General features: G+C 33.7%; 1 protein-coding gene across 1 annotated transcript in view; it reads left to right on the top strand.

The window, feature by feature from the left end:
• PHTF2 (putative homeodomain transcription factor 2) overlaps positions 1 to 25,609 on the top strand; it is a 115,993-nt gene that overhangs the window by 27,117 nt on the left and 63,267 nt on the right. Inside the window, exon 2 of the mRNA XM_012650302.1 lies at positions 5,801 to 5,880. Coding sequence (XP_012505756.1) covers positions 5,836 to 5,880 — 45 coding nt within the window. The 5' untranslated portion in view covers positions 5,801 to 5,835. The remainder of the gene's footprint in view (positions 1 to 5,800; positions 5,881 to 25,609) is intronic.

Raw genomic sequence — 25,609 nt, 5'->3', positions numbered from 1 at the left:
ATTCTTTGACTATCCTTTCCAAAAGTATCCCATCATATCCCATTCATATCTCCCTGTTTATTTCCTCCTTGACATTTCCTCAATACAAAATTCTCTTGTTTTTCTATCCTAAGATTGAAACAACTTTGAGCATATAATATGTGTTATTTTTCACAACATTTCTATGAAATATTATCCTCATTACAGATGAATAATTAAAATCTTCTCAAGAAATTGTGACAATTTGTAGGTCACGTGATTTCAAAGTAGCATACCTGAAAGTAGTAGAAGGTTGCATTCTTTTTGTTTAGCTTCAGTATTGGTATGAAAAATTTGATTTGAACCTTGGCATTTATTACCCTTTTAAGGGCAGAGCAGCTTTGTTCCCAGTTTCCGAGGTCTAAAAATTCCTTGCTTTAGCTGTGGAGGAGGCAACTGAGTTATATTTAACTTTTGCATTTAGGAATGGAGTTAGACTAGTTTTGACAGGCTTGACTTTAACTCATATTCATTGGACCTTTAGATTTGCAAATAGTTATATATTGGTTGATTGAGTGGCACGTCAGTAAGTAAACCAGCCATATTTATTATACGTTACAATAACTTTGTACCTTTTAATGTTAGGAAAGAGTATGTTTGTGTTTTATGTGTATACACTTGGGGAGAAAATGGAATTTAAGAGGCCTTGTCAAAATGTTCCTTGTTTTTGGGTGCACTTGTAAAGGAATGTAGAGGAACTCCTGCATATCATAACCTGGAATAACCTTTATTGAGTTGTGGAATATTTGGCTAGATGGCAGGGGTGACAGACTGAGGTCCAGAGAACTCAGTAACGTATTGAATGGCACACAGCTGTTAGTATTAGAACTTGGGTATAGAACCCAATCCTCCTGATGCTTAGTCATTGCTTTTTCTCTGCTCTACTTCCTCTGCCATGTATTACAGTGCCCTGAGTACTTAGCGAGATGCGAAGAATGATGCCCCTTTTTTTCCTGGAGTGTTTCCTGGAGTGACCTGTATGGCTGTATTGCTTTGCATTTTTATTTAAATGACAGATTTATACAGTACAGATCAATGCTGGAAAAGAGACATCAAGCTTCAACATTTTTTAGTCCAGATGAGCACTTGTAAGGAAGCCTCATCTTGGAAGAAGTAGGATTTGAATTGATTTAGAAGAATGGATGAGTGGAGCAAAGGATAGAATGGGAATAAGAGTGTGAACTAAAATAAAATCTTAAGCCTCCCAGCCAACTGAATGGACTTCCTCTGGCCAAGGAGATCCCAGAAAAAACTTTAAAACTGAGTTGCCGGCCATGAGGAGAAGGGAGGTCAAACGCCCTTGTAATGCCCCCTCTCTATTGGAGTTACTCTTTGTTACAGCAAGAAACTAAATCATTAACAGGCCTAAGGCCATGCAAGACAAAGCTTAAACCACACCTACAGGCCATCAATTTACTTAACAGATGACTTGAGTTTCCATAAATGTCTTTGATTAACAAACATCCTTATTTTAAGTTAAAACAGTCCTGGACGTTGGTACTTTAAAGTGGGAGTGTGCCTACCTCCTCATTTGCCAGCAAATTAATAAACTCCTCTTTCCTTTTCCTCAAAAAAAAAAAAAAGAAAGAAAGAAAAGAAATGAAAAATATTCCAAGCCTTTAGACAAAGCTTTATTTCCTTAACCAATTACAAATCAAAGAATCTTTAAACCCACCTGTAAGCCTCCCTCACTTCAAGATGCCCTGCCTTTTTGGGCCAAACCAATGTATACCTTCCGCTTATTCACTTATGATCTTAACTGTAATTCCTGTTGCCACAAATGTATAAAACCAAACTGTAACCTGGCTACCGGGGGCACATATTCTCAAAACCTCTTGAAAACATGTGCTCCAGGCTGTAGGTCACATACACTCAGCTCAGAATAAACCTTTTTAAATTATTTTACAGAGTTTGGGATTCTTTTCTGGTAACAACAGTATAAGCAAAGTGTCAGGGTTGAGTATAAATTGTTTTCTGAGCCTAGTGAGTGTCATGGTGGAACAGAGAAATTTGAGAATAATCAAAGAAGTACATGGTAACGGCAATTTTTTCTGTAACATAGGAGATGGTTAAAAATCTCACAATTTCTTTGACTAGCTCTGTACAAAGAATACACCTGGGCATTATTATACAGTTGACCCTTAAACAATGTGGGGGTTGGGGCACCAACCCTTTGTGCATTGAAAATCCATGTGTAACTTTTGATTCCCAAAAACTTAACTACTAATAGCCTACTGTTTACCTGAAGCCTTACCAATAATATAAACAGTAGATTAACACATTTTTATGTTATGTATTGCATACTGTATTCTTACAATAAAGTAAGCTAGAGAAAAGAAATGTTATTAAGAAAATATATATTTATTATTCATTAAGAGGAAGTGGGTCATCATAAAGGTTTTCTTCATGCTCATTGTCTTCACAGTGAGTAGGCTAAGGAAGAGGAGGGGTTGATCTTACTGTCTCAGGAGTGGCAGAGGCAGAAGAGGTGGAGCAAGTGGAAGAAGCAGCAGAAGAGGCAGGTACACTCTCGTAACTTTTATTGAAAAACTCCATGTACTAGTGGACCCATGCAGTTCTAACCTGTGTTGTTCAAGGGTCAACCGTATTTGATAGTGAGATTCTATAAAGGCAGACTTAACATACTATCTCTTCTGTAGTCATCTTTTCCCTCCACCCTGGTCTTTGGTATCATAAATGTATTTTGTGTGGAAATTGATATAGTGAAGAATAATTTCATTTGTTTTCGTAAAGTATGATGATTAAATCTGTGTCAAGGATTGAATTAGTTTAGAGTAACTATCTGTAGCAAGATTTGAATACTATACCTGCAGTTAGATTATTTCCATGTTGTTTTAGGATTGTAGTATTTCTTTGTCATAATACCCATCCTTGTATCAGATCAGTCCATCAAGAAAGATTAAGAATCTCTATTCAAGGTACACAGTAAGTTTTTTATGCTACTCTTTGTTTCTGTAAATTAACTTTGATATAATTTAACGTTAAAAGTTATTTAACCTGAATTATTATGACAATAGGGACTATACACCTATATTCTTGGACTGTCATAGAATCAAATCAGAAAGCCTTTAGAACTAATCTTTATTATCCATGAAATCATTTGTCAATTTATTAATTCTTGTTTATACTCATGTGTAATTTAGGTATCTTCGAGTGTGCTTTGTCAGATGTCTGGTTCAGAAATCTATCTCAGCATGTTGTAAAACCTGTTTTAAAAATAGATATGAGTCATTCAGTGTCACTGAAAGGTTGTTGACATAATGGAAAAACCATTAAATGAGTTTGTAGAGCAAACCTTACCATTACTGGAGAAAGATTTTTTTAAAACACAGAAAATTGATTGAATTTTTATTTCTGCACACCCAGATAAATATAATTAAAAATATTTAGAAGACTTTATATATCTGGTATACTTTTAGATTTTTGAAATTTATTTTTAAGTGTAGCTTGGTAAACCAAAATATATTTTTTTAAAAATCTTTTGCATCATTTTATTCTGCGGCAGTCAGTGTTTTCCTCATTTTCATTGAAACTTTTTCTTTAAACACAAAACACTATTATTTGTATATGACCATTTAAATATTCCCTAAACATATTAAATATCTCATACATTTAATGGAGTGGGTGATAAAAAAACCCTTTCACATTTTTTATATGAAATGTACATTATTTACACTCTTGGGTGTTAGGAGAGAGGATCTTTATCTTGGTAGATAATTTGGAATTTTTGTCAATAAATATTGGGTAAAGTAAAAGGAAAGTAAAGTGAAAAGTTGATATTCTCTTATTTTTGTACCATTTTTCATAGTTTACATGGGACACATGGGTTATAATCAATTTGGGAAACATACAAAATTGTCTTGACAAACAAATATAAAGAAGATGTAGTGTTGTAATGAATAGTCCTCTGTCAAAATCAATGGGGAAAACCTCTAAGATAAAATGTGGTTAATCATACCTAGAGCTTTCCAGGACAGAAAAACCAAAATGTGAGATTTTAAGTCAGTTAGGGGAAGCATCCCAAAAAAACCCTGGTGAGAGAAGTGAAGGTGGCCACACCTGACTGAGAAATTTAAGTGGAGGTGAACTTTGAAATATCTAAATAATCCATGTGTATATATAGTTGAGAGTTGATTTTGTGATTTTAAGATAATCAGGTAGGTATTTTTATTTTCAGTGTCAACAAAACCTGATTGCATGTATTCCTCTCTAAACTGTTTGCCGTGTTTAAAAAAGGAAATATAAATGCTTCCCAGTTCCTGGACTGGGGAATTTTTTAATATAAAAATAATACAAATAATTAGAATTGAATACTGTAGGTCCTGGACTGTGGTAGGCATTATATGTATATTTTTTATTGATCACAAAAATCCTGTAAGGGATGAGTAGGTACAGTTATTCCTGTTTTACAAGTGAAAGAAACCGAGGTTCAGAGAGATTAAGTAACTTCTTTAATATTATGTAATAGATAACAGAGCCAATATTTGAAGCCAGGTCTTTTGACTCTGTTGTCCTCCTCTTTCCATTATGTCAGGATACTTTTCAGGAATTTCAAACAGTTTGCTTGAATTTAATCAGTTAAAGACAGAATCATTAATATATTAGGAAAAATAATAAAATAATTTGGTTATAACACTGTCAAAAATACCGGCCTTAAGTAAATTCTACTTTAAATTTTAGAAGTTGGTCATCTGAACATTTGAACTTGCTAATGGTTTTCATTATGTTTGAATACTAATATGCTTAAGAATCATACATGCTCCCAAAAATGGTGTATAAAATATCTGGTATTTTGTTTACTGTGGCAAACTGTAGTGGTAGCTTTTCTACCGTTACAGATCTGCATGTGCTAGGATTGGCTCAGCAGGGTGCTTTACCCCAGGATTTCTCTGAGATCCGGTCTGGCTGTAGATGATCCTTGTTTGTAACAAGTTCTAGGGACAGTATCTGCTTTTAAAGCTCTTTTAGGTTCATTCTTAACACCGGGCCAGCGGTGCCCTCTATTCCGGTGTCATCTTATGACTAGAAAAGTATTTTGTAGTTAATTGGAATCAGTCTGGAATTCTCTCTAGGGCTAAGGAATCTTTAAGTTTAGCGCCCAATACTCTTAGACAAGCACAAGAAAGATGCTTACAAAATGACTCGTGGTATATTTCTAAATATTAGCAAACTGTGATATCTGGGACATCCTTAATATTAATTATTATTATGTTATTAACTAATATTGGCTTAGTATTTAAAATAAATTTTAGGCTTCTTGGGTTATTTGATTTTTGTTCAGTTTTGTGTTTATTGAGTGTCAGGGAAAATTAAATACAGTTATATATTTTGACATCTCTATTAAGCCATCTTCTAGCAATAGTAATTGACACTAGTTCCTAAAACTACAGCACAACTGATCTGTGACTGAGTGAATGAATTGGTTTCTATTATATGTGAATTTATAAATGAAAAACTTTTATTATAACCTGGGAGATTCTCAAATACATTTAAAAGATTTATTTTTAAAAAAATTCAGCCTATTTTGGAAAAAAATTCAAGTGTTACAGTCATGCTAAAAGAACCTTCTTTTATTATGGCAACTGATTTTTGTTTACTTAAGAGAACCTGTTGCTAAAATAGTAATGAGGAAGGGTGTAATATAAGTATAGTCATACACCCTTTGCTCTGCAAGTAACCAGAGTGTTACCTATGCATGCTGTTCAGTCTCCTTTTGGAAGGTGGAAGTAAAGTTGTTTATGTGTTTTTTTCTCTTGCACAGCCTAAAATGACTAATGTGTGATTTCAGTGGAATAAATGGCGTCCAAAGTCACAGATGCTATAGTCTGGTATCAAAAGAAGGTAAGTTGATAGTGAAAACTTTTAACTTTTAAAATGTTTGATTTCCAAAAATGTATGTTTGTGCTATGGATTTATGTCAAATATTGCCTAAAATGATTACAAAATAGATTTTAGGACTTTTAGTGCAAGAGAAGATTATTTTGGTTTTCCTCATGTTTCTTTTACCTCTAAATAAATTAGAAAGGTGATGCTTAAAAGTATTTTTTTACTTTTCATTCTACAATATCAAAATATCTAGATTAATTATGGTCAGTTATAATATAAACCAAATCTCCAAAATTATGGATATATTAGCATTTTATAAAAGTGTTAACATTTTCGTTTAATTTTTTTTAAAAGAAAGGTTAGCAGAACTTTATAATTTTATATCAACAGTTTTTAACCTGTTTTTTGTAACTTACAATTCAATAGGTGAATCTTCTCAGTAAAATAAACCTTTGGGGATTGTATTTTATAAACTGAAATAGTAAATGCTTATTTTGATGTTTTAGAATTCTTATAACTAAACTACCTGTGTCAATGTATATTTCAAAATAAGCTTTACCAACATAATGTTTTTCTTTATAAAGTTCAAAAGAATATATGCCTTTTAAAAACATACAATAGACTATACTCCTGGTGTTTACATTCTTTAAAATGTATATTGTTTTATGTAATATCTTAGATTTTTTTGAGTATGTAGTGAATTATGTTTGTTTTCACCTTTTAAAACATTTTGATACCTTATTCTTCAGGTCTCTATTAATAAAATATAAAGCTTTTTCTATATGGGAGAAAACCAGACAATTTTTAATTTAGTTGAATTGAAAATAAGTGATAATTAAAACACTTTAAAGATTAGACAAACCTAAGAATATGGTCGGTCTTTGTGTGTGTTATTTATTTTCTGGGTAGACTGTGCCACAGATATGTAATACATTTTTCATATAAGGTACTTAATTGGAAGTATTGATGCTGACATACTATTAATACAATCTTTTGTGGTTCTGTATTAGTGTCACCTTTATGTTTAAATTTGTAATCAACTTAAAAACCAGACTGCTTGTCTAAAGAGCTAAATAAAAGAAAATTCTGAATTAAAGAAAACTAAAAAAAATTCAATTTCCTACATTTATCTTTGAAAGTTTTTCTCTTTCCTAATTTCTACTTGTGGAAGTAATATTTATCAAATATTTTATCTTTTTGACTTCTTATGTTAAACATTTCAGACTTCACTGAAGATCATTTATAGAACATACTTGGTTGACCTTTCTTGGGATAGGAGAGTTTGAAATACTATACTTACATTAAGTTAGCACAGTAACACCTCTCTTATCTGAGGGTCATTTACCTAGCAGCTTTGGATGTATGTAAACAAAAAATTTTCCAGAGCAACCATAACACATGCTGTAAAATATACCAGCAAATGTAATCACATATTTTGTTAGACAGTTGCCAGAAACATTAACTAAATTTAATTTGTGCCTTTTTTTGCTTTTGCTTTTAAATTTAATTTTTTTGAAGAAATACATGTGAATACTTTGAAAAATTAGTGTTTCAAAGCTTACTGAAAAAAAAAAAAAAATAGCAGCCCCTAGTACTACCCTTTCTTGTCCTCACCCAATCTCTAAGTTCTGCTCTCCAGAGGCAATCATTTTAAACTTTATAGCTCAGTAGTTCTGAAACCAATGTTCTACCACTTCTTATCCCTGCTAGGAAGTTGGGGAGGGGGACTGCAAATGTGGGATGTGAGGTTTTAATTTTCATAATTACTTTTGGGGGGATAGTAGCCTTTGTGGATAGGAGTAGAGGTACACTAAATGTCATACAATGCTCTAAACTAGGGTGGGCACTCTTTTTCTATAAAGGGCCAGATAGTAAATATTTTAGGCTTCGAGGGCCATGGGTCTCTGCTGCAACTATTCAACACTACTACCATTGTAGCACAAAAGCAGCCATAGACAATATGTAAAATGAATGGCCCTGGCTGTGTTCCAAAAAAGCTGAATTTACAAAAGCAGGCAATAATCTAGATTGGCCCACAGGTCTTGGTTTGCTGACCTGTGCTCGAAAACTGCCCCATGTAACAAGTAGGTGCCCTGCTCAAAATGCAGATGTGCCCTGTTGAATAACACTGTTTGTTTTTTACTTTATGTTTTTAAATGTGCCTATCTTGTCTTTTCTTGGTCATTTCATTGTAGATGTTACTTGTTGACTTTTGACCATATGATTAGGATTTAGCTTTTTATAAGTTCCTCCTAAGCCTCCTCCCTCTATCCTCTCGGTGACTAAAAATTTTGGTCAAATCAGTATTCATTTTATGCTTACATTATTATGTTTGTGTAGAGCTGTGCCATGTTATGTACTCCCATATTTGCAGACTTTTTTCCCCTTTTGCTAGGTTTTTTTTTTTGAGTTCTTCAGAATCTTTGGTAGAACAGTAAAACTTTTGTTGCAATCAGTCACATTTATGTATTCTGTCAGTTTCTTGGAAATGACCCTCCTAGAACTCTGTCTTTCTGCTCCATATTGAATGGATTTTTCTCAAGTCAGGCTTCATGGCTGCCATTAGTATTTCCTTTTATCATTAGCCTGAGAGTTCCCTTACTACTCTGAGGTCATTCAGATTTGTTTTTCTCTTAAATACATGCTTAGAAAAAATCCTTTTAGAAGTGTTTATGTTGCAGTGAAAAGAACACTTGAATATTGTAGCTGTACTTGCTGATTATTTGACCATGGGCAAATAACTGTTTCTTTGAGCCTCAGTTTCCACTTCTCTATATTGACTAGATAATGGTTCTCTTTTCAATCATGGATCCCTTTGAAATTGTGATGAAAGCTAAGGATCTTATTTTGAGAAAAATGTATATAATGTACATAAACACAAAATAAAATATCACATCTGTCTTGAAACCTGGGTTAAGAGGTTTTGGATTAGATGATTTTAAAAAGTTTTGATATTTTAACATTCTTTGATTTTGTGACTGTCAATCAGTAATATCCAGCTCTTGATGGGCAGTCTCACTGCAAATAAACACCAAGAAACATTTACCTTCCTTTTTTGAATATTTGTTTGGTAGTAACTCAATTTAGAATCACTTTTCCCCACTGGAAAATGGTAACATTTTTATATTTTTATTTTGAGTACTGAACACTAGCCCCAAAGGCTATTACTTGGTTTGTGGACTGTTTTAACATGAGCTTTAATAACAGATGTGAAATTTACAGGAGAAAAATAAAAAAATTTTTTTTAAATGAGATCTTGCTCTGTCCTCCTAGCTGGAGTGTAGTGGCATGATTATAGCTCATTGTAGCCTTGCACTCCTGGGCTCAAGTGATCCTCTCGCCTCAGCCTCCCAAGTAGATGGGACTATGGGTGTGCACCACCGCACCCAGCTAATTTTTTTCACTTTATTTGTAGAAAGGGGTTCTTGCTATTTTGCCCAGGCTGATCTCAGACTCCTCAAGTGATCCACCTCCCACCTCCTCCTGGGTAGCCGGGATTATAGTTGCAGGCCACTGTGCACAGCTATTATTTTAAGTTATTATAGATGTATATAGAAATTCTAATTAAATATCAGGTATTTTTAAAAAAAATATTCTATGTATTGTTTACTTGAGATTTTTGAAGTCCTTTAATACCTAATTTTAAACTTCATTTTGTACTATTATAGCTATCATAGTCATGAATAATTTGGAAGTTCCTATTGGTACAAAGTAGTTTTCAGTTATTAACTTGGAGGAATAGTTAATGCAACAAGAATGACAACAGGGGAGAAACCAGAATAGTCGTTAGTTAATAGTGAGCAGTTGAACAAAATACTTTGCTTTCATATTTCTAGCTTCTTGTTTCCAAGGAAAAGGAATTATTTATCTTTTGGAAGGCATCCTAGTAGGAACCTGAAGTTATAAGGATTCAAAGATAATCGACACTTACGTATTCCTTTACACAATATAATGAGCCATAGGATTGTATTGTGACTGTACAGATCAAATTATGAGTGAATGAAGTCTTATTTTCAGGAGATGAATATATAAGAGAAGTGTGGCTTAGAAATACTCCCCAATTTGAAAGAGAAGAACAGCACTAGCAACATTGTATGGAGATAGTAAAATAGCGAACTTAGCTTACAGAACTGAGGAAGAACTATATGATATAGATCCTAGATCTTGGTCATTGCCTTAAAGGAGTCAGTGGCCAAAAAGGAAACTAATGAATGTGTTTACTGACTTCTAAATATGAGCCAGCAGTAGGATTCATTTAGTAATTTAAATGAGAAACAACTCTGAGTAATGACCTTGATTGATAACTGTTGTCAGTTATAAATAGTTGGGAACTGTAAATTCTCTACCTTTTTAGTAAAGTTCAGCTATGTTAATGTGCATGTGTCTGTGCATGCACATGCGTGTGTGTGTGTGTGTGTGCATATGTGTGTGTATGTCCTGAAGTACATGTGGGGCATTTCAGAGTGGTAGCCTGCCCAAGGTTGCACAGATGGCTAAGAAGTATTAAGTCTCAGCTTTCAACTCCAGAAACCTGTGCAGTTATTTACCTTTTTGGTTGTCCTTCCTTCATCAGTCAGTATTGTTTTGCAAGTAAGACAAATCCAACTTAAGCTATCTTATGAGGGGAAGTTTACTGGCTTTCAAGCCAAACCACACAGACTGGTGAAGCCCTTCTCAGGGTTGACTGACTGTCTAGACCAGAGCATCATTAGATGTATCTATCTGCCTTTTTTTTTGCTTCTTGCTTTTCTTGGGTTGGCTTATTCCTTCCTGCCACAGAGGACTTTGTCCATGTTATCAGAACAAGCCCCAAGATGCCTCCAGACTCCTCTTCTTTTAACACATTGACTGCCATGCTGGAAAAAAATTTTTTTTCCTTGAGGCCACAGTGTTTTATTACAAAAATAGAATAAAAACTTCAAAAACAAAATGATCCTTTCTAATTTAATGAAAAAATTGTTATTTTTTATTGTTTTCTGTGCATGAGTTATATGCAACTTGAAAAATAGTTCTCGTGGCTCCCAAGGCGAAGGAATGTGTGAGTTACATACGCTTTCACGATGCCCCTAGTGTGAGTTAAATACAACTCAAATGGCAGTTAATAGGTTAAAAGCCCCTTGAGAAGAAAGGATGTATGGAGGACTGGGATACAGTGAGTTTCCTACCCAGAACTATTCCTGATGTGACATTTTTCCCTGTTGGAAGAGCCTCTACTTTGTTAAGGAATTCATTCTCCTTCATAGGCCTTATAGCCAAAGAATATGTATCTAAAGTCTCGTAGGGAGTGAATCCTGATTAGTCTAAGCCAATCATGGTATTCTATTTCCCTTGCTAGTGATTGGCTGAGGTATGTATTACAGTTCTGGCTAACGAGACATGAAGCCTTCTGAGAAAAGTCTCTCATGTCCTAAAAACAGAACCAATAATAATAATAACAAAATTTCTGTAACGTTTATTATGTGTCAGGCATTTTTTCAGTGCTTTACATATATTAACTAATTTAATATAGTATGATATGAAATAGAGGGTTTGTTTCCTGTCTCTGGATGTTGGTGGATGAGGCTCTGCTGCCTGGGCTTTTATAGTGACCTTGCTCCCATGAGAGCAGCTTACCAATAGTCTGAATGGCAGAATTAAAAGATGGAAAGAACCTGATTTTTTCAAGACTTTTTGAACCAAACCACAGGATTAATCAACTCTGAAAATGTCCTATTTTGGGACTTCTTATTGTGTGAGATAATAAATCCCCTTATTTTTCAGTCATTTGAAGTTTTTAGTTTCTTGGTGCTGAAAGCATCCTAAGTGATACACAGAAATGTTTTCTGATGGGATATAATTTCCCATTCAGTCCTCTTTTGTCTCTGAATGGTTATAGTTGTAGATAGCAAATTAAGACCTACTAAAAAGTAGTGAGCCATAGACAGATGGGCTTATTACATTTTCTCTTCTATGTTTTCTTTCTTGAACCATATTTTCATATGTACTATTAAATCTGTAATGTAATTTTAAACTACCATGCTTTATATTATAGTATGGTATGGGTGAAGGAGCACTGTGCAGGATGAAAGTCTGAAGCAGCCTCCAGACTTGTTACCACAGCATGTAGAAAGTTGTGGACAGAAAGAGAGAGTGAGATAGCACCAGAGAAGGTCAGGAATGGGAAAGAAGACAACTATATGCCGTCATGGTGCTTTGGTGCCCGGATTCTCTCCACCCTGAGAAATAGCTTCACCCTGACTTTTGAATAGTTTAGCCGATCAACCAATAAATTCCCCCTCTTTTGTTGAAGCTAGTTTGATTTGAATTTTTACTTGCAAAAGAAAGTCCTGACTGAATGCATAGAGGGTGTGTGTGTGTGTGTATGTGTAATTTTTTTTAGAAGCATAGTAAATATTTAGAAAATCACACAGAATATAAGTCAGCTTGATGAATTTTTACAAACAGCCCATATGTAAAACAAGACTCACATCAAAAACCTTCATGCTCTCTTTCAGTCACAACTCTCTGAGGGTGATTGCCATATGGGACTGTATCCTAATAGGTAACAAGAACACAGGTTTTGAGTTTTGGAAAGCAGAGGTTTGAATCCTTGTTCTTGAAAGTCTTGAACCATGGAATTAATCAGTTAATTAATTTTCGGATAAGTTGCCTAACTTTTCCACATTCCACCTTTCTTCATGTATATAAAGGGATCATAATACCATGTTTTATATTTATTTGAAGATTAATTATCGATATATGAAAAATGTTAATGCTTCACACTGGGTAAGCCTTCAGTAAATGAGAGTTATTATTATTGTTGCTTCATATTCCCCAAACTTATCAGAGTACTTTAGTTCATGGATTCTAAAGATTCTCATGAGGCTAAAGAGATTCTTACTTATAAATGAAAAATCTAAAATGTCAGACTTCTAATATCCAGTATTAGAACCATGGGTATTTAGTTGATGTTTGTTGTCTAACAGTCATACAGCAAAGTCATGATTATGTGGCATTTATAAACCTCAGTTTTGCTTGCTTTCAGTCACTGATCATGTTTTCCACCTCTTCCTTTTTAATGTCACTTACTACCAAAAATAAGACTTATCCTAGCAGAAATAGATTGGTTGGTTGAATTGCTGTAATATTTCCCTTTTTACTTAAGATTTTTCTTCCCCATTTTTGTTAAAGTTCTTAATTTTTAACCCATGCAAACTCTCTCCAGTTTGAGTATGTCTAGCCTAAATAATTTGGATTTTAGTTTTATTTGTTTATAAGGAAAAAAGAAACTATACTATGTGGTAGTCAAGAGCTTGACCTTGCAGATTATCTAGTACCTATTAAACCTTTTCCTTTATAGATAAGAAACTTGATGCCCATAGATGCTAATAACTTGATCATAGTCACAAATTAGTGATAGAACCAAACTAAGGTCTGCTGACTTTCAGGCCACTGTTCCTCCTATACTAAAGTTCTTGTGAAAAACAGATTGAGAAGATGTTTATATAATTCATTTGTTTAATTTAAGAAATTTTTTAGGTGACTTCTGATGGGAGAGTTTTTGGAGAGGTATATACCTTTTTTAAAAAAGGTAGGGTTAGTATTATATATACATATTTGTTGATTTAACAATAGCAGTAATGGTGCTGATGATGGTGTTAGAGTACCCAAGTATACATTTAAATAGCATTTTTTTCCAGAGTGCTTTCGTATATATTTTAATGGTTTGATTTATTGTGATAATGAAATAGATTAACTCAATAGTTATTATCAAGATATTATAAGAAGTTATATTGGTTTTCTAGATCTTTTATAATAAATGACTATTAATAAACTGGATGACTTAACAGAAGTTCAGGATTCCAGAAGTCCAAAATTAAACTGTCAACAGGGTGGGTTCCTTCTGGAAAGAGGCTCTGAGGGGAAACTGTCCCATATTTTCTCCTAGCTTCTGGTGAACAATCCTTCTTGTTCCTTGGCTTGTGGATGCGTTATTCCACTCTGGCTCCATCTTGACGTTGCCTGTCTTCACTCTGTTTCTGTGTCCTCTCCTCTTTCTATAAGGACAATAATCATTGGATTTAGGGCCCACCTAAATTAAGATCTCAAGATCTTTAACTAATTGCGTATGCAAAGACCCTGTTTCCAAATAAGGTAACCATTCTGAGATTCCAGCGAATGTGAATTTTTGTAGGACACTATTCAGCCCGCTGCAGAAGTATAACAAGCATATTATTGGTTTCAGTGGATTCGATATGGAGATTTGTAGCTTTGTTTCCTTCTGTGTAGGTGTATCCTAGACTACCAGTAAAGAACTGAGTAAGAGGAGACCAGGGTCCTAAGTATTTTCATCATATTCTTGTTAAGATTGTTAATCACTTAGTTCCTCCTATGTGAAGTATTATGAAATGAGTTTGTGTAGAATTAAGCATAATTTCCTGCTTCCAGTTCTTATGACATTCGTAGGTGTTTGGGTTCTTTATCTAATCTAACTATTATGAGGTTTACTATCTTATTTATTATAAATAATAATAAATATTCTTTAACTTTAAAAAAAAAACGCATGAAAGTTAAACCAGAGTTTACATTTCTCAATGTCTTAGCCTTGGAGGATTGTCAAACCTACTTTATGATACATTATTGACTATTTCTTAAAATACTGATTGTTTCTATTGGGACCAAACAATATTATATAGAAAAGTTTACATTTAAATGTATATGAAATATTAATTTATTGTTTCAGTCATAAAATTATAACAGTTGAGTTGAAGTGTGAAGTTTTAAAAATTCAAACTCTTATTGAAATCAAATGTATGAAGAATGTATTTTTTTCTATAATTGCTACAGGCTATTGAAAAACCATCCCTGTATTCAATGCTATAGGATTTTGTATTCGGGACTAATTATATATAACAGTTTAGATTGATTCTGTACTGGAGGACATGTTTGGCTTTCCTGAGTGATCCTAGGTTATCTGATTTTATTTTTATTTACCAATGTTGAGTGTGTTTCTTAACTTTTCTGAGCCTTAGTTTCTTTATCTATAATATTGAGATGAGAATCCATTTAAGAGTGCTGTGATGATTAAATGAGATAACATATGTAAACAGCAAGCACAGTGCTTGGTGTATAGTAGACATTCAATAAATATTGCTATAGCAGTTCTTCTGACTTCTGTTCACTTTTGCCAAATATGGAGTGTTATTCATAATATATTTGGTTAGTAAAAGTTTTAGTTAATTGTTTTTTTAAATTGGACATTTCTGTATCTGTTTGAGTGGAAAAACACCCTTAGAAGAAGTGGTCACATTTGTTTTGTATTTTTGAGAATTCCTTATGTGCATTTAATGTCTCTGTCCCTTATCCTTTGCTTTAACTTCTAACGCAAAATAGTTTTTTCCTCAGCACGTATCATTCTTTATTTGGGATCCTTTGAAGTACTTTGTTATCATGGTAAAGAGAGGTGTTTTAGGAAAGAACAAAACAAATGATGCATTAAAAATAGATAGAATAGATCTAAAAATAGATAGAATAGATCTAAAAGTGGATAGAATAGATAATAGAAGGGCAGACATAGTTTAAGTTTACCACCCCCTAATCTTACTTGCTAATTTTGAGGAATGCACTATGCTGTTTGGTAAATTCTCTGGGAATCTTTCTTTTGTTTTAATTTTGACTCTTTTCAAAAGTTCTTTAACACTGCAAATGGAATAATACCGTTTTCTAATATTTTCCTGATTTGTGGTTGTTATCTGTTATTTATGGCTTTAGTCTATGATACATTGTGATTTATCTGTCCTTGGTGTGAATTTTCCCTTCTGTAACGTTATCTTGATTTGTCGTTTATCAGTTAGTGGAATTGTAGGTACATGAATTACATTGCTCTAAAGTAAAACCTGAGAGAAAGCTTCTCCTTGGGTAAAAATTCAATTACTACTCCAATGAATTGATTTTGCTGACAGCTTTTTTGGTGATTCAGAAACCCTCATTTCTTTTGTTTTGATTGAGGCTGTCATTCTTTGAGGTTACCTTGTGCTAGAACCTAACCTTACTAAAGAATCAGAGATATATAAAGGGAAAGGTACTTAGAAGTTAACCTTTCTAGTATCTTTATATTACAGATGAGAAAACTGAGACATTGAAAGATAAAGGAACTCCAGGTCTTCTTTTGCTTTTTTTTAAAACCTAGCCTAGAGATCTTGTCAACTGTACTATCAGTTTATAGAATTTCATTTTTTGATCTAGCAGTACCTATACTTAGAGAGCAGATTCAACTCCCATTGGTAAAGAAAATGGAAGCATACATAAAAATACCTTGCCCTATTCCCTAGCAATAACCTTCTAGACTGCTATACAGTAATATTTATAGGATCCAAGGGAATCTATATGCAGTACTCAATTCATAAATACAGTATCAGTAGAAAATTCTTTATTTTTAAGGTTTTTGAGACATAGGTCACCATGTTCAGGCATTATATAAACATCCAAATGCTTAGTATTTATTTCATATTTGTTCTCTTTAGAAGGTAAGTATTTGGTAATAGAAGGGTTTTGCTTTTGTTTAGCAAATACCTTGGTACATCAGAACTTGGAATTTCTATATAATACATACTTCTTTGAAATGCTGTAGTCATTTGCTTATGACTTTTTTTATTCCATTTAAAGGAAGCACTTGCCTACAGCAGTTGCCAGATGCAGTGCCTAAAAATTAAAATAGTTGTTTACACAGGTATGAGGAGATCCAAGAAACTATATTATTTGAATAGAGTTGAAGTTCTTTAATAAATGAAGCTTCTTATACCTATGGGGTGTTGGAAAGAAAAATATTTTATGACTTACTGGAAAACTAGTCTCTAACCTTTTTCATCCTCTGATGGATAGATTTAAAATAAAGATGTTAGTCAGGATGTAATGTTTGCCAGTTCTGTGCCAAATATCTTGCAGTCAGTTTATCTTTAACCATGGTAACAGACATAGTGGTGAAATAAATTGGTAGATTCCCATTGGCAGCCTAAAATTAGGCAAATGAACCCGTTTTGAAAGGCCTGAGAGTAACTAAAACACTGTTGTTAACTGCTGTACGTTTATCGTTCTGTAAAGAATGACATTTATAAATGCTGTTTATTAGTCTAACATAGAAGCTAAATTGCTCTTTGCCCAGTGGCCCATAGAGCTTATTCAAATAAAAGCTGTTGATTCAGTACCAAGGATTCACAGCTGGAGAAAGCTGTGCAGCCTAAAAGTTTGCCATTTGAACTTTTGCCCAGAATTAATATCTTTGTTAGGATATATTTTACCTGGTCGTTTTAAGTGAAATGTTGCTTTAGTTTGCTTTCTGTTGTTGGTCTTTCCCCTATCCGAATTACAAATAGAGTTTTGGTTTACCTGGTTTGTGGAGCTTAGTATAATCTCTAAACAAGTAAAAAACATATGAAGAGCTAGTTAGTAAGGTGGCCTTATTAAAATTTAATTCTTTTAGAGCTTTGAGGAATCAGAGGAACGGGGTCTTATTTTTCCGATCTCAAAGTGGTAGGCTACAGGATATATTTAGTTACTGCTTTTTTGGTCCATTGTGACACTGTTATGTGGTTTATTTTTATTTGCTGTTAGTAAACTCGGAGAAAAAATTACTAGGTAGAGCCTCGTTACATTGATTTTATATAGGGAAAATTCATTACATTTAGTTTTACCAGTACAGTTTGATTTTTAAGATTAAAGACTATTTTTCTTCTTTTTTCTCCACTTTTTTCAAGGTCTCAGCATAATTCTAGAGCTAAAGTGTTATTATACATGGGTTAAAGACTTTTATTACCAAGACTCCCTCTCTACAAAAAATAATGTCCCAATAGGATGTGTACCCACCTACGTTTAAATAACATGGGCCTACTATGTATCAGGCAGTGAGTTCTTTAGGAAACTCTGCATCATGGAGGAACCAAAATGTAAACAAATAACTATTATACTTTATGGTAAATGCTGCAATAAAATTATCTTTAAAGTGCTGTAGGAACTCACATAAAGTACCCTCTAATTTGTTCCTCTAATCACCATTCTGATAGTGCTTTTTTTTTGACCAGAAAAAGGTACGTGTTCTTTATTTTATTTTATTTTGTGTTATGTTGTGTTGTTATGTTTGAGACAAATTCTCATTCTGTCGCCCTGGCTAGAATGCAGTGGGGCATAATCATAGCTCACTGAAACTTCAAACTCCTGGGCTCAAACAATCCTCCTGCCTCAGCCTCCTGAGTAGCTGAGACTATAGGGACGTGCCACTGTGCCCGGCTAATTGTTCTAATTTTTGTAGAGACGAGGTCTCATTCTTGCTCAGGCTGGTCTCAAACTCCTGAGCTCAAGTAATCTTCCCGCCTCGGCCTCCCAGGGTGCTAGCATTACAGGCGTGAGCCACCGTGCCAGGCCGGTTATGTGTTTTTTATTTATAAAAAGAAAAAGATAAACATCCCAATAGAAAATGTCAGAATAAACATGTGATTCACAAAAGAAAGGAAAATGCTAGCACACATATAAAAATGTTTAACATCACCAGTAATCAAAGAATTGCAGATTAAAACAATAAACCACCAGTTCTTTGCCCATGACATCGACAGGAATTTCAAATAAAAGGATACCAAACTAAACAGTTTTAGAAGAATGTTTCAAAAATGCATCTGAAGCAAAGTGGAAAGAAAATTGGTTGTAAACCCACGTATGTAATATAATAAGCCAAGTTTGTAAACACATATACACATATGTAGAGTTTATAAAGGCCCAAATAATACATACCAAAATGTTAGTGTAGCCATATAAAGATAGTGGTATTAGAGATGATTTAAAAACTATTTTAATCCTCTTCTGTATTTTCTAAATGAATATTTTGATATTTTCTCATCAGTAAAAATGCATGTTACATTTATAGTATTTAGGTAGTAACAAGTAAGAGATGATTTCAGTTCACAGTTTTCTGTGCTTCAGTTATTAGTGATGGCAGAAAAGATGTGAAGTTGGACCACTAATATGGGCTGTTTTTATCTTAAAGTATTTCTCAAGTCTGCTGTGATCTCCTTCCTTCATTGTTCCTTCATTCTTGTTCTAGTTAAATATGAATAGTTTCTTCTTACACACACCAGAGTGATTTATCTTAAACAAAAATTTACCTTCTTACGTACCTGTTTAACACTCTTCAAAAGCTTTCTTTTGTATATGGTATAAACTCCTAAGTTTCTTCACAAGGCCTTTAAGGATTTTTCTGATCTAATTCCAGTTAGCTTTACCACCTCACTTCTTTCCCCCTCCAGCTTTCAACTTTTCGTACCTCTAACACCATCCCTTCAACAAAGACAAATATTTGAAGTCTCTATATGCTGTTTCTCACTTTAGTGTTTAGTATGCCCACTTGTACTCTTTATTTTTTTTTAAGTGACTCAAGTTGGTCCTTAAAACTCAAAGCTGATATCTTCCCTCAAGCACATCTTTCATAATCCCGTGAAAACTGGATTAGGTATCTCTTTGGCAATGCTCCTATAGAAAAGTTGTGTGTGTTCTTTTCATGGCAGTAGTATCATGCTTTTTTTTTTCTCTTGATTCTTTCTCTTTTTACAACTTTACAAAGTAATGTGGCAGTAGTTACCTAGCATCCTCCAAAAGTTAACACTGTGTTGCTGGTTTGTTTGTTTTAACTATCATTATGAACTCTTGGCTTTAAAGATAGTTGATATGTTTCTACCTGTTGGAGTTATTGTCCTTAATTATACTCAGATAGTTCTGTCTTGACAATAGGAGCTTATTCAGATTGGCTTGAGTCTATTTGACATTACCCTGGTAGTATTTGACTATGTTCCTTGAGGAAACAAATTCGAATTGGAAACAATCCTTTCTCCATAGGGTCAGAGACAGGGAAAATTAGAGATAGATCCTAATTCTCTTTTACCACCCTGGATATAAATGTCCTGTTCATGGTATAGATAGAAGCTAAATTCATTCTGCTCCATCTAACAATAATTATTTGGGGGATCCCTTTTATAATGTTAGTTATTCTTCTACCTTTGCATTACAATGGCATTTTTTTATTCTAGGACTTATCACAGCCTGACTTACAGTATAATTAATCTCCCCTGTTAATCCATGAGAGTAAGAATTGTTATCTTTCCATTATTTCAGGGCCTTGCCTTATACTTGATACTTGGAAATGTTTGCTACTTTGATGACAGTGCTATTAGGAGACAGTATGTGTATTAAGCTTTTAGTTTATATAGTTCTTCATTCTTAAATTGAGCACCTTTGGTGTGCCATGCACCAAGCTAGGCACTTATTCAAGTGACTTGGTTTAATTTATTGAATAGTCAAATCTGTGAAATAGTCTCTGTATGCTAACTATTATATTAAGTGTTAAACAAAATAGTTTAGCTTATAGTACCATTTCCCAAAGTGTGTCCTGCATGATGTTAGTAAGTGTTAGTAGAATAAAGGGATTTTGTGTTAAATCACTTTGGGAAATAATTGAGTGAGACAAAGGTAAACGAGTTTTATGATTACAGAATTTCACTGTGCAAATAATGTTCAGTGTGACCATCTAAGAGGCAGGCAGAGAAAACATTTTCTCAATTTATTTCACTTAATTTTTTTCCCCCTGAGTATCTGTGGAACATACTTAGGAAAATATTAGTCTGTAGATAACACTTCATATAAGAGAGTATGGTGCAGTGGTAAGAGCATCAAGTTGGAAGGCAGAACTTTGGTTTCTACCCCCAAATACTAGGTGTAAAACCTGACGTCTCTTAAAGCCTCAGTTGTTTCATCAGTAAAATAAGTTAATACTGATCTGTACAGTGTAAAATTGCAAATCCTTCACAATGTACTTGACAAAGATTAGTACTTTAGTACAGTCTTATCTAAATGTTTCATTATAAATTTAACAATTACTGTAAGTGAATATTTTATTTCTTCCTCTGCACAGTTTTCCCTAATCCTACATAGTGAAGGTTAAAGGTGTAACTTCTGTAGGCCTACTGGTAGTCACCTTTAGTAGCAATTCTAGGGCCACTGGACTCTTGCAATTGTAGCAAACCTTTTCTTGACCAATGATGACAGTGGTCCAGGTTCCCTGGATTCTAATTCTGGGGGACCTGGACTAAGCAGTTTATCCTTTCTCTCCATTTTAATTCTACCTAGGATAAGTAATTGAAAGGAAGCCAAACAAGTTTTGAATAATTCACATCTGTTTCATGGCCTCATCATTTATTTCAAATGAATGAGTAACAATAATATGTTAGGTATTTCTTAAAATACAAAGATATTTAAATAACCAGTACATGTTAATATTCTTGGCATTTAAATTGCTTTAAAATATGTTACAGCTTTTCATGCTGTTTATAGTAAACTGTTAGAAATATGCAAACAAGGAAGGTGCCGTAGTCTTGATTCATATTATGTACACATGATTTAGTCAAGGTATGTTTTGGAATGATAAACCAGAGTATATCCTGTGATGAATACTAAAAGAATGCAAATGGACATATGCATTCTTTCCTTGTCTCATGCTGCAATATGAAAGAAGAGGAAGCATTAGGTAATTCATCCAGATGATGCAATAGCTAACATTTATTGAGCTTTTGCGTGTTGGTGACTATTGTTAGCTCGATATGTATTAGCACATTTAATCCTTATAATTACCCTGTGATTACTAATGATAGTAATGATTTTACATATTTTTAGGGCTAAGTTGGACTTCATGAAGAGTTTTGTATATTTTTATTTGCTTTTTTAACAGGTTCTGACAGCTTCCCTGCTGGCAAGATAGTCCATGGAGAGTCAATAGAGGCAGAAGTATCTGACAATGATTAGGGATTAAGTGCTGTCCTTCTCAGACACCTCTTAGTGATCAGAACCAAGGCAAGAAAACATAGGGCAGTTTTTGTGTGGGAATGTGAACTAAATTACTGATGGGTAAGAGCTCAGCTGTAGAGCCAGGCTCTCTGGGTTTGAATTCCTGTGTTTTGCTACTTACTGTTTAACCTTGTAAAACCTAAGTAACTATAAAATAGGAATCACAGGAATATCTACTTCATAGTGTTGTGAAGATTAAATTAATACATGGAAAGTATGTTAGGCATTTGATAAATGCTAACTATTTGTTGTTATTGCTATTATTGTTCTTATTGCTATTATTGTTCTTATTATCATTTACATTGTTAACATTAATTGCCTTTCATCCAAGGTGGGGCAGCTAAGAAATTTTGTTGTATAACAGGAAAAAAATTTATCTAATAGTAGATATCAGTTGACAAGAAATACATGAGAGCTTTCACTTTTTGCTCTGAACATCATCTTAGATTGGGTGATAGGTATAATAAAGTAAATGTTTAATCTATAGCTTGATGCAGTAAAACATCTGTGCAGTTCTCCTATGCGTGTGATCTTTTGGTTTACATTCATGAATCCCTGTTCAAGGAATTAACAAGGTTGACTGGACTTTAAAACAAGTTGTATTTTGGGGGATAATCATGCCCAATACCTCTTATTAAAGTAGTTAATACAGATGAGGAAGATTTCAGAAATATACACATTCATGTTAAACATTTCCTTTCCCGCCCCCCCCCCCACACACATGAAGTGCCTTGGTAGAAACTTTTCCCACTCTCCCAGGATGACATTTAGCCTCTTATATGCAAAAGAAGTAATAAAGTTGGATTTTTAATTATAGTCATGAGTATAAAGAAAAAGTGATAGCTATTCTTAGGAATCTGATAAATTAAAAACAAATTTCAGCAAGTTAAAGAATGGATATATCTGAAATAGCTATGTTTACTTAATTTTTATTTAAACAAGTAGTTTGAAATGGTTTATGCTACTAAGACTAGTAGTATCCACGAATTGTTACTGTTTTGAGGAAAGACAATTCATATTTATTTTAGGAAGGTAGCACTATGTAATTGAAAACCTATGGGCATCTGTGCCTGTAGATGGAATCCAACTTCTGTGTCTTAAAATTTGTCTGACCTTGGGCAAGTTACTTCAACCTTTCGAGACTCAATTTCCTCATGTTTACAATGGGAGTGATAATGCTGACTTTTTAGAAAGTTCTAGCACAGTATCTGAGAGCTTTTTAAATACATGTTCCCTTTCATTTTGACATGAACAATTTGAATTTGTACCGCACCAGAGATATGGGTTGTAGTTGTATTCTATGAATCCTGATGACTTAAACATCAAGCAGGAAAAAAAAAAAAAAACAGAAAACAAGGTCTAGGGAGTCAAACATCCTGTGTTTGAGTCTGGTTCTGTTGTTTGCTATCTTTTGACTTTCGATTAAAGTTCTTTATGTCCCATTTTTAAAAATTTTTTAAATTTTTAATTGATGTATAATAATTATACATATCATGGGCTACATGTGACAGTTTGATGCATGCATACAATGGGTAATGATCAAATTAGGGTCCTTTAGGATATCCATCACCTCAAACATATATCATTTCTTTGTATTGGGAACATTTTCAATCTTCTCTTCTAGCTGTTTTGAAATATACAATATTGTTAACAGTAGTGACTCTACTGTGCTGCCAAACAGTAGAACTTATTCCTTCTATCTAACTGTATTTTGTAGCCATTAACCAACCTCTCTTTATCCACCCGTCTTCCCAGTTTCTGGTAACCATCATTCTATTCTCTACCTCCATGAGATCCACTTTTTTTAGCTCCCACATTTAAATAAGAACATGTGATATTTGTCTTTCTGTGCCTGCTTATTTCACTCAACATAATGTTCTCCAGTTCCATCCATGTTGCTACAAATTACAGGATTTCATTCTTTTTTAAAACCTGAATAATATTCCATTGTTTATACATACATTTTCTTTATCCGTTCATCCATTGATGAGCACTTGATTCTGTATCTTCGCTATTGTGAGTAGTGCTGCAAAAAACATGGGAGTGCAGATGTCTCTTTGACATATTGATTTCCTTTCTTTTGGATATATATGCAGCAGTGAGATTGCTGGATTATATGGTTGTTTTAATTTTAGTTTTTTGAGGAACCTCCATACTGTTTTTCATAGTGGCTGTACTAATTTACATTCCCACCAACAGTGTATTAACATTCCCTTTTCTCCACACCTCACCAAGATCTATTATTTTTTGTCTTTTTGATAATAGCCATTTTAACTGGGGTGAGATGATACGGAGGTTTTGATTTGCAGTTCTCTGATGATTAGTGATGGTGAACATTTTTTCATATACCTGTTGGTCATTTGTATGTCTTCTTTGAGAAATGTCTATTCATATCTTTTGCCCATATTTTAATTAGATTATTTGTTTTTTGCTATTTAATTTTTTTTAGTTTTTTATATATTCTCATTATTAATCCCTTGTCAAATGGATAGTTTGTAAATAATTTCTCCCATTCTGTAGGTTGTTTCTTCACTCTGTTGTTTCCTTTGCTGCACAGAATCATTTTAGTATATAACCCCATTTAGTGTATTTTTAGTTTTGTTGCCTCTGCTTTTGAGGTCTTACCCAAAAAGTCTTTGCCCAGACCAATGTAATGAGGTGTTTCCCCAATGTTTTCTTATAGTGCTTTCATACTTTTGGGTCTTATATTTATATAAGACCTATATAAGACTTATGTTAATCCATTTTAATTTGATTTTTGTATATAGTGAGAGATAGGGGTCCATTTTCATTCTTCTGCATGTGGATGTCCAGTTTTCCCAGCACTATTTATTGAGAAACTGTCCTTTCCCCACTGAATGTTCTTGGCATTTTTGTTGAAAATCAGTTGGTTGTAAATATGTGGATTTATTTCTGGGTTCTCTATTTTGTTTTATTGGCCTATACGTCCATTTGTATGCCAGTATCATGCTCTTTTGGTTGCTATAGCTTTGTAATATATTTTGAAGTCAGGCAGTATGATACCTTCAGCTTTGTTGTTTTTGCTTAAGATTGCTCTGGCTATTCAGGATCTTTTGTGGTTCCACAGGAATTTTAGGATTGTTTTTTCTATTTATGTGAAGGCTGTAATTCATATTTTGGTAGGGTTTGCATTGAATCAGCAGATCGCTTTTGGTAGTATGATCATTTTCACAGTATTAATTCTTCCAATCCATTAACATGGGATGTCTTTCCATTTTTTTGTAACCTCTTCAATTCTTTCTTCAGTGTTTTATAGTTTTCTTGTAGAAATCTTTCACCTTCTTAGTTAAATTTATTCCTAAGTATTTTATTATTTTTTGTAGCTGTTGTAAATGGTCCTTTTCTTTAAAATTGGGATATCTCTATCTACTTCAAGAATTGTCACGAGGATTAAATTACATTGTTTAAGTATTTGGCCCAGAGCTCATGTGTCATGGTTGTACTTGTTGACAAATAATAACAGCTAACATAGCACTCTGGGAGGCGAAGGTGGGAGGATCGCTTGAGCTCAGGAGTTCGAGACCAGCCTGAGCAAGAGCGAGACCCTGTCTCTACCAAAAACAGAAAAAATTAGCTGGGCATGGTGGCGCACATCTTATAGTCCCAGGTACTAGGGAGGCTGAGGCAGGAGGATTGCTTGAGCCTAGGAGTTTGAGATTGCAGGTGAGCTATGAGCATGCCACTGCACTCTAGCCAGGGCAACAGAGTGAAACTGTCTCAAAAACAAAACAAACACCCCAGGTAACATTTATTGAACACTTACTATGTGCTACACAATGTCCTAAGTATTTATCATACATTTAATAATCACAAAAACTCTATAAAATAGGTATTACTGCCATTATTCCAATTTTTTAACTGAGGA

Source organism: Propithecus coquereli, unplaced genomic scaffold, assembly GCF_000956105.1.
Source record: "Propithecus coquereli isolate 6110/MARCELLA unplaced genomic scaffold, Pcoq_1.0 Scaffold32, whole genome shotgun sequence".
Taxonomy (NCBI): Eukaryota; Metazoa; Chordata; class Mammalia; order Primates; family Indriidae; genus Propithecus; species Propithecus coquereli.
Note: the sequence above shows the minus strand (reverse complement) of the source record. Positions and strands in the feature narration are given on the sequence as shown.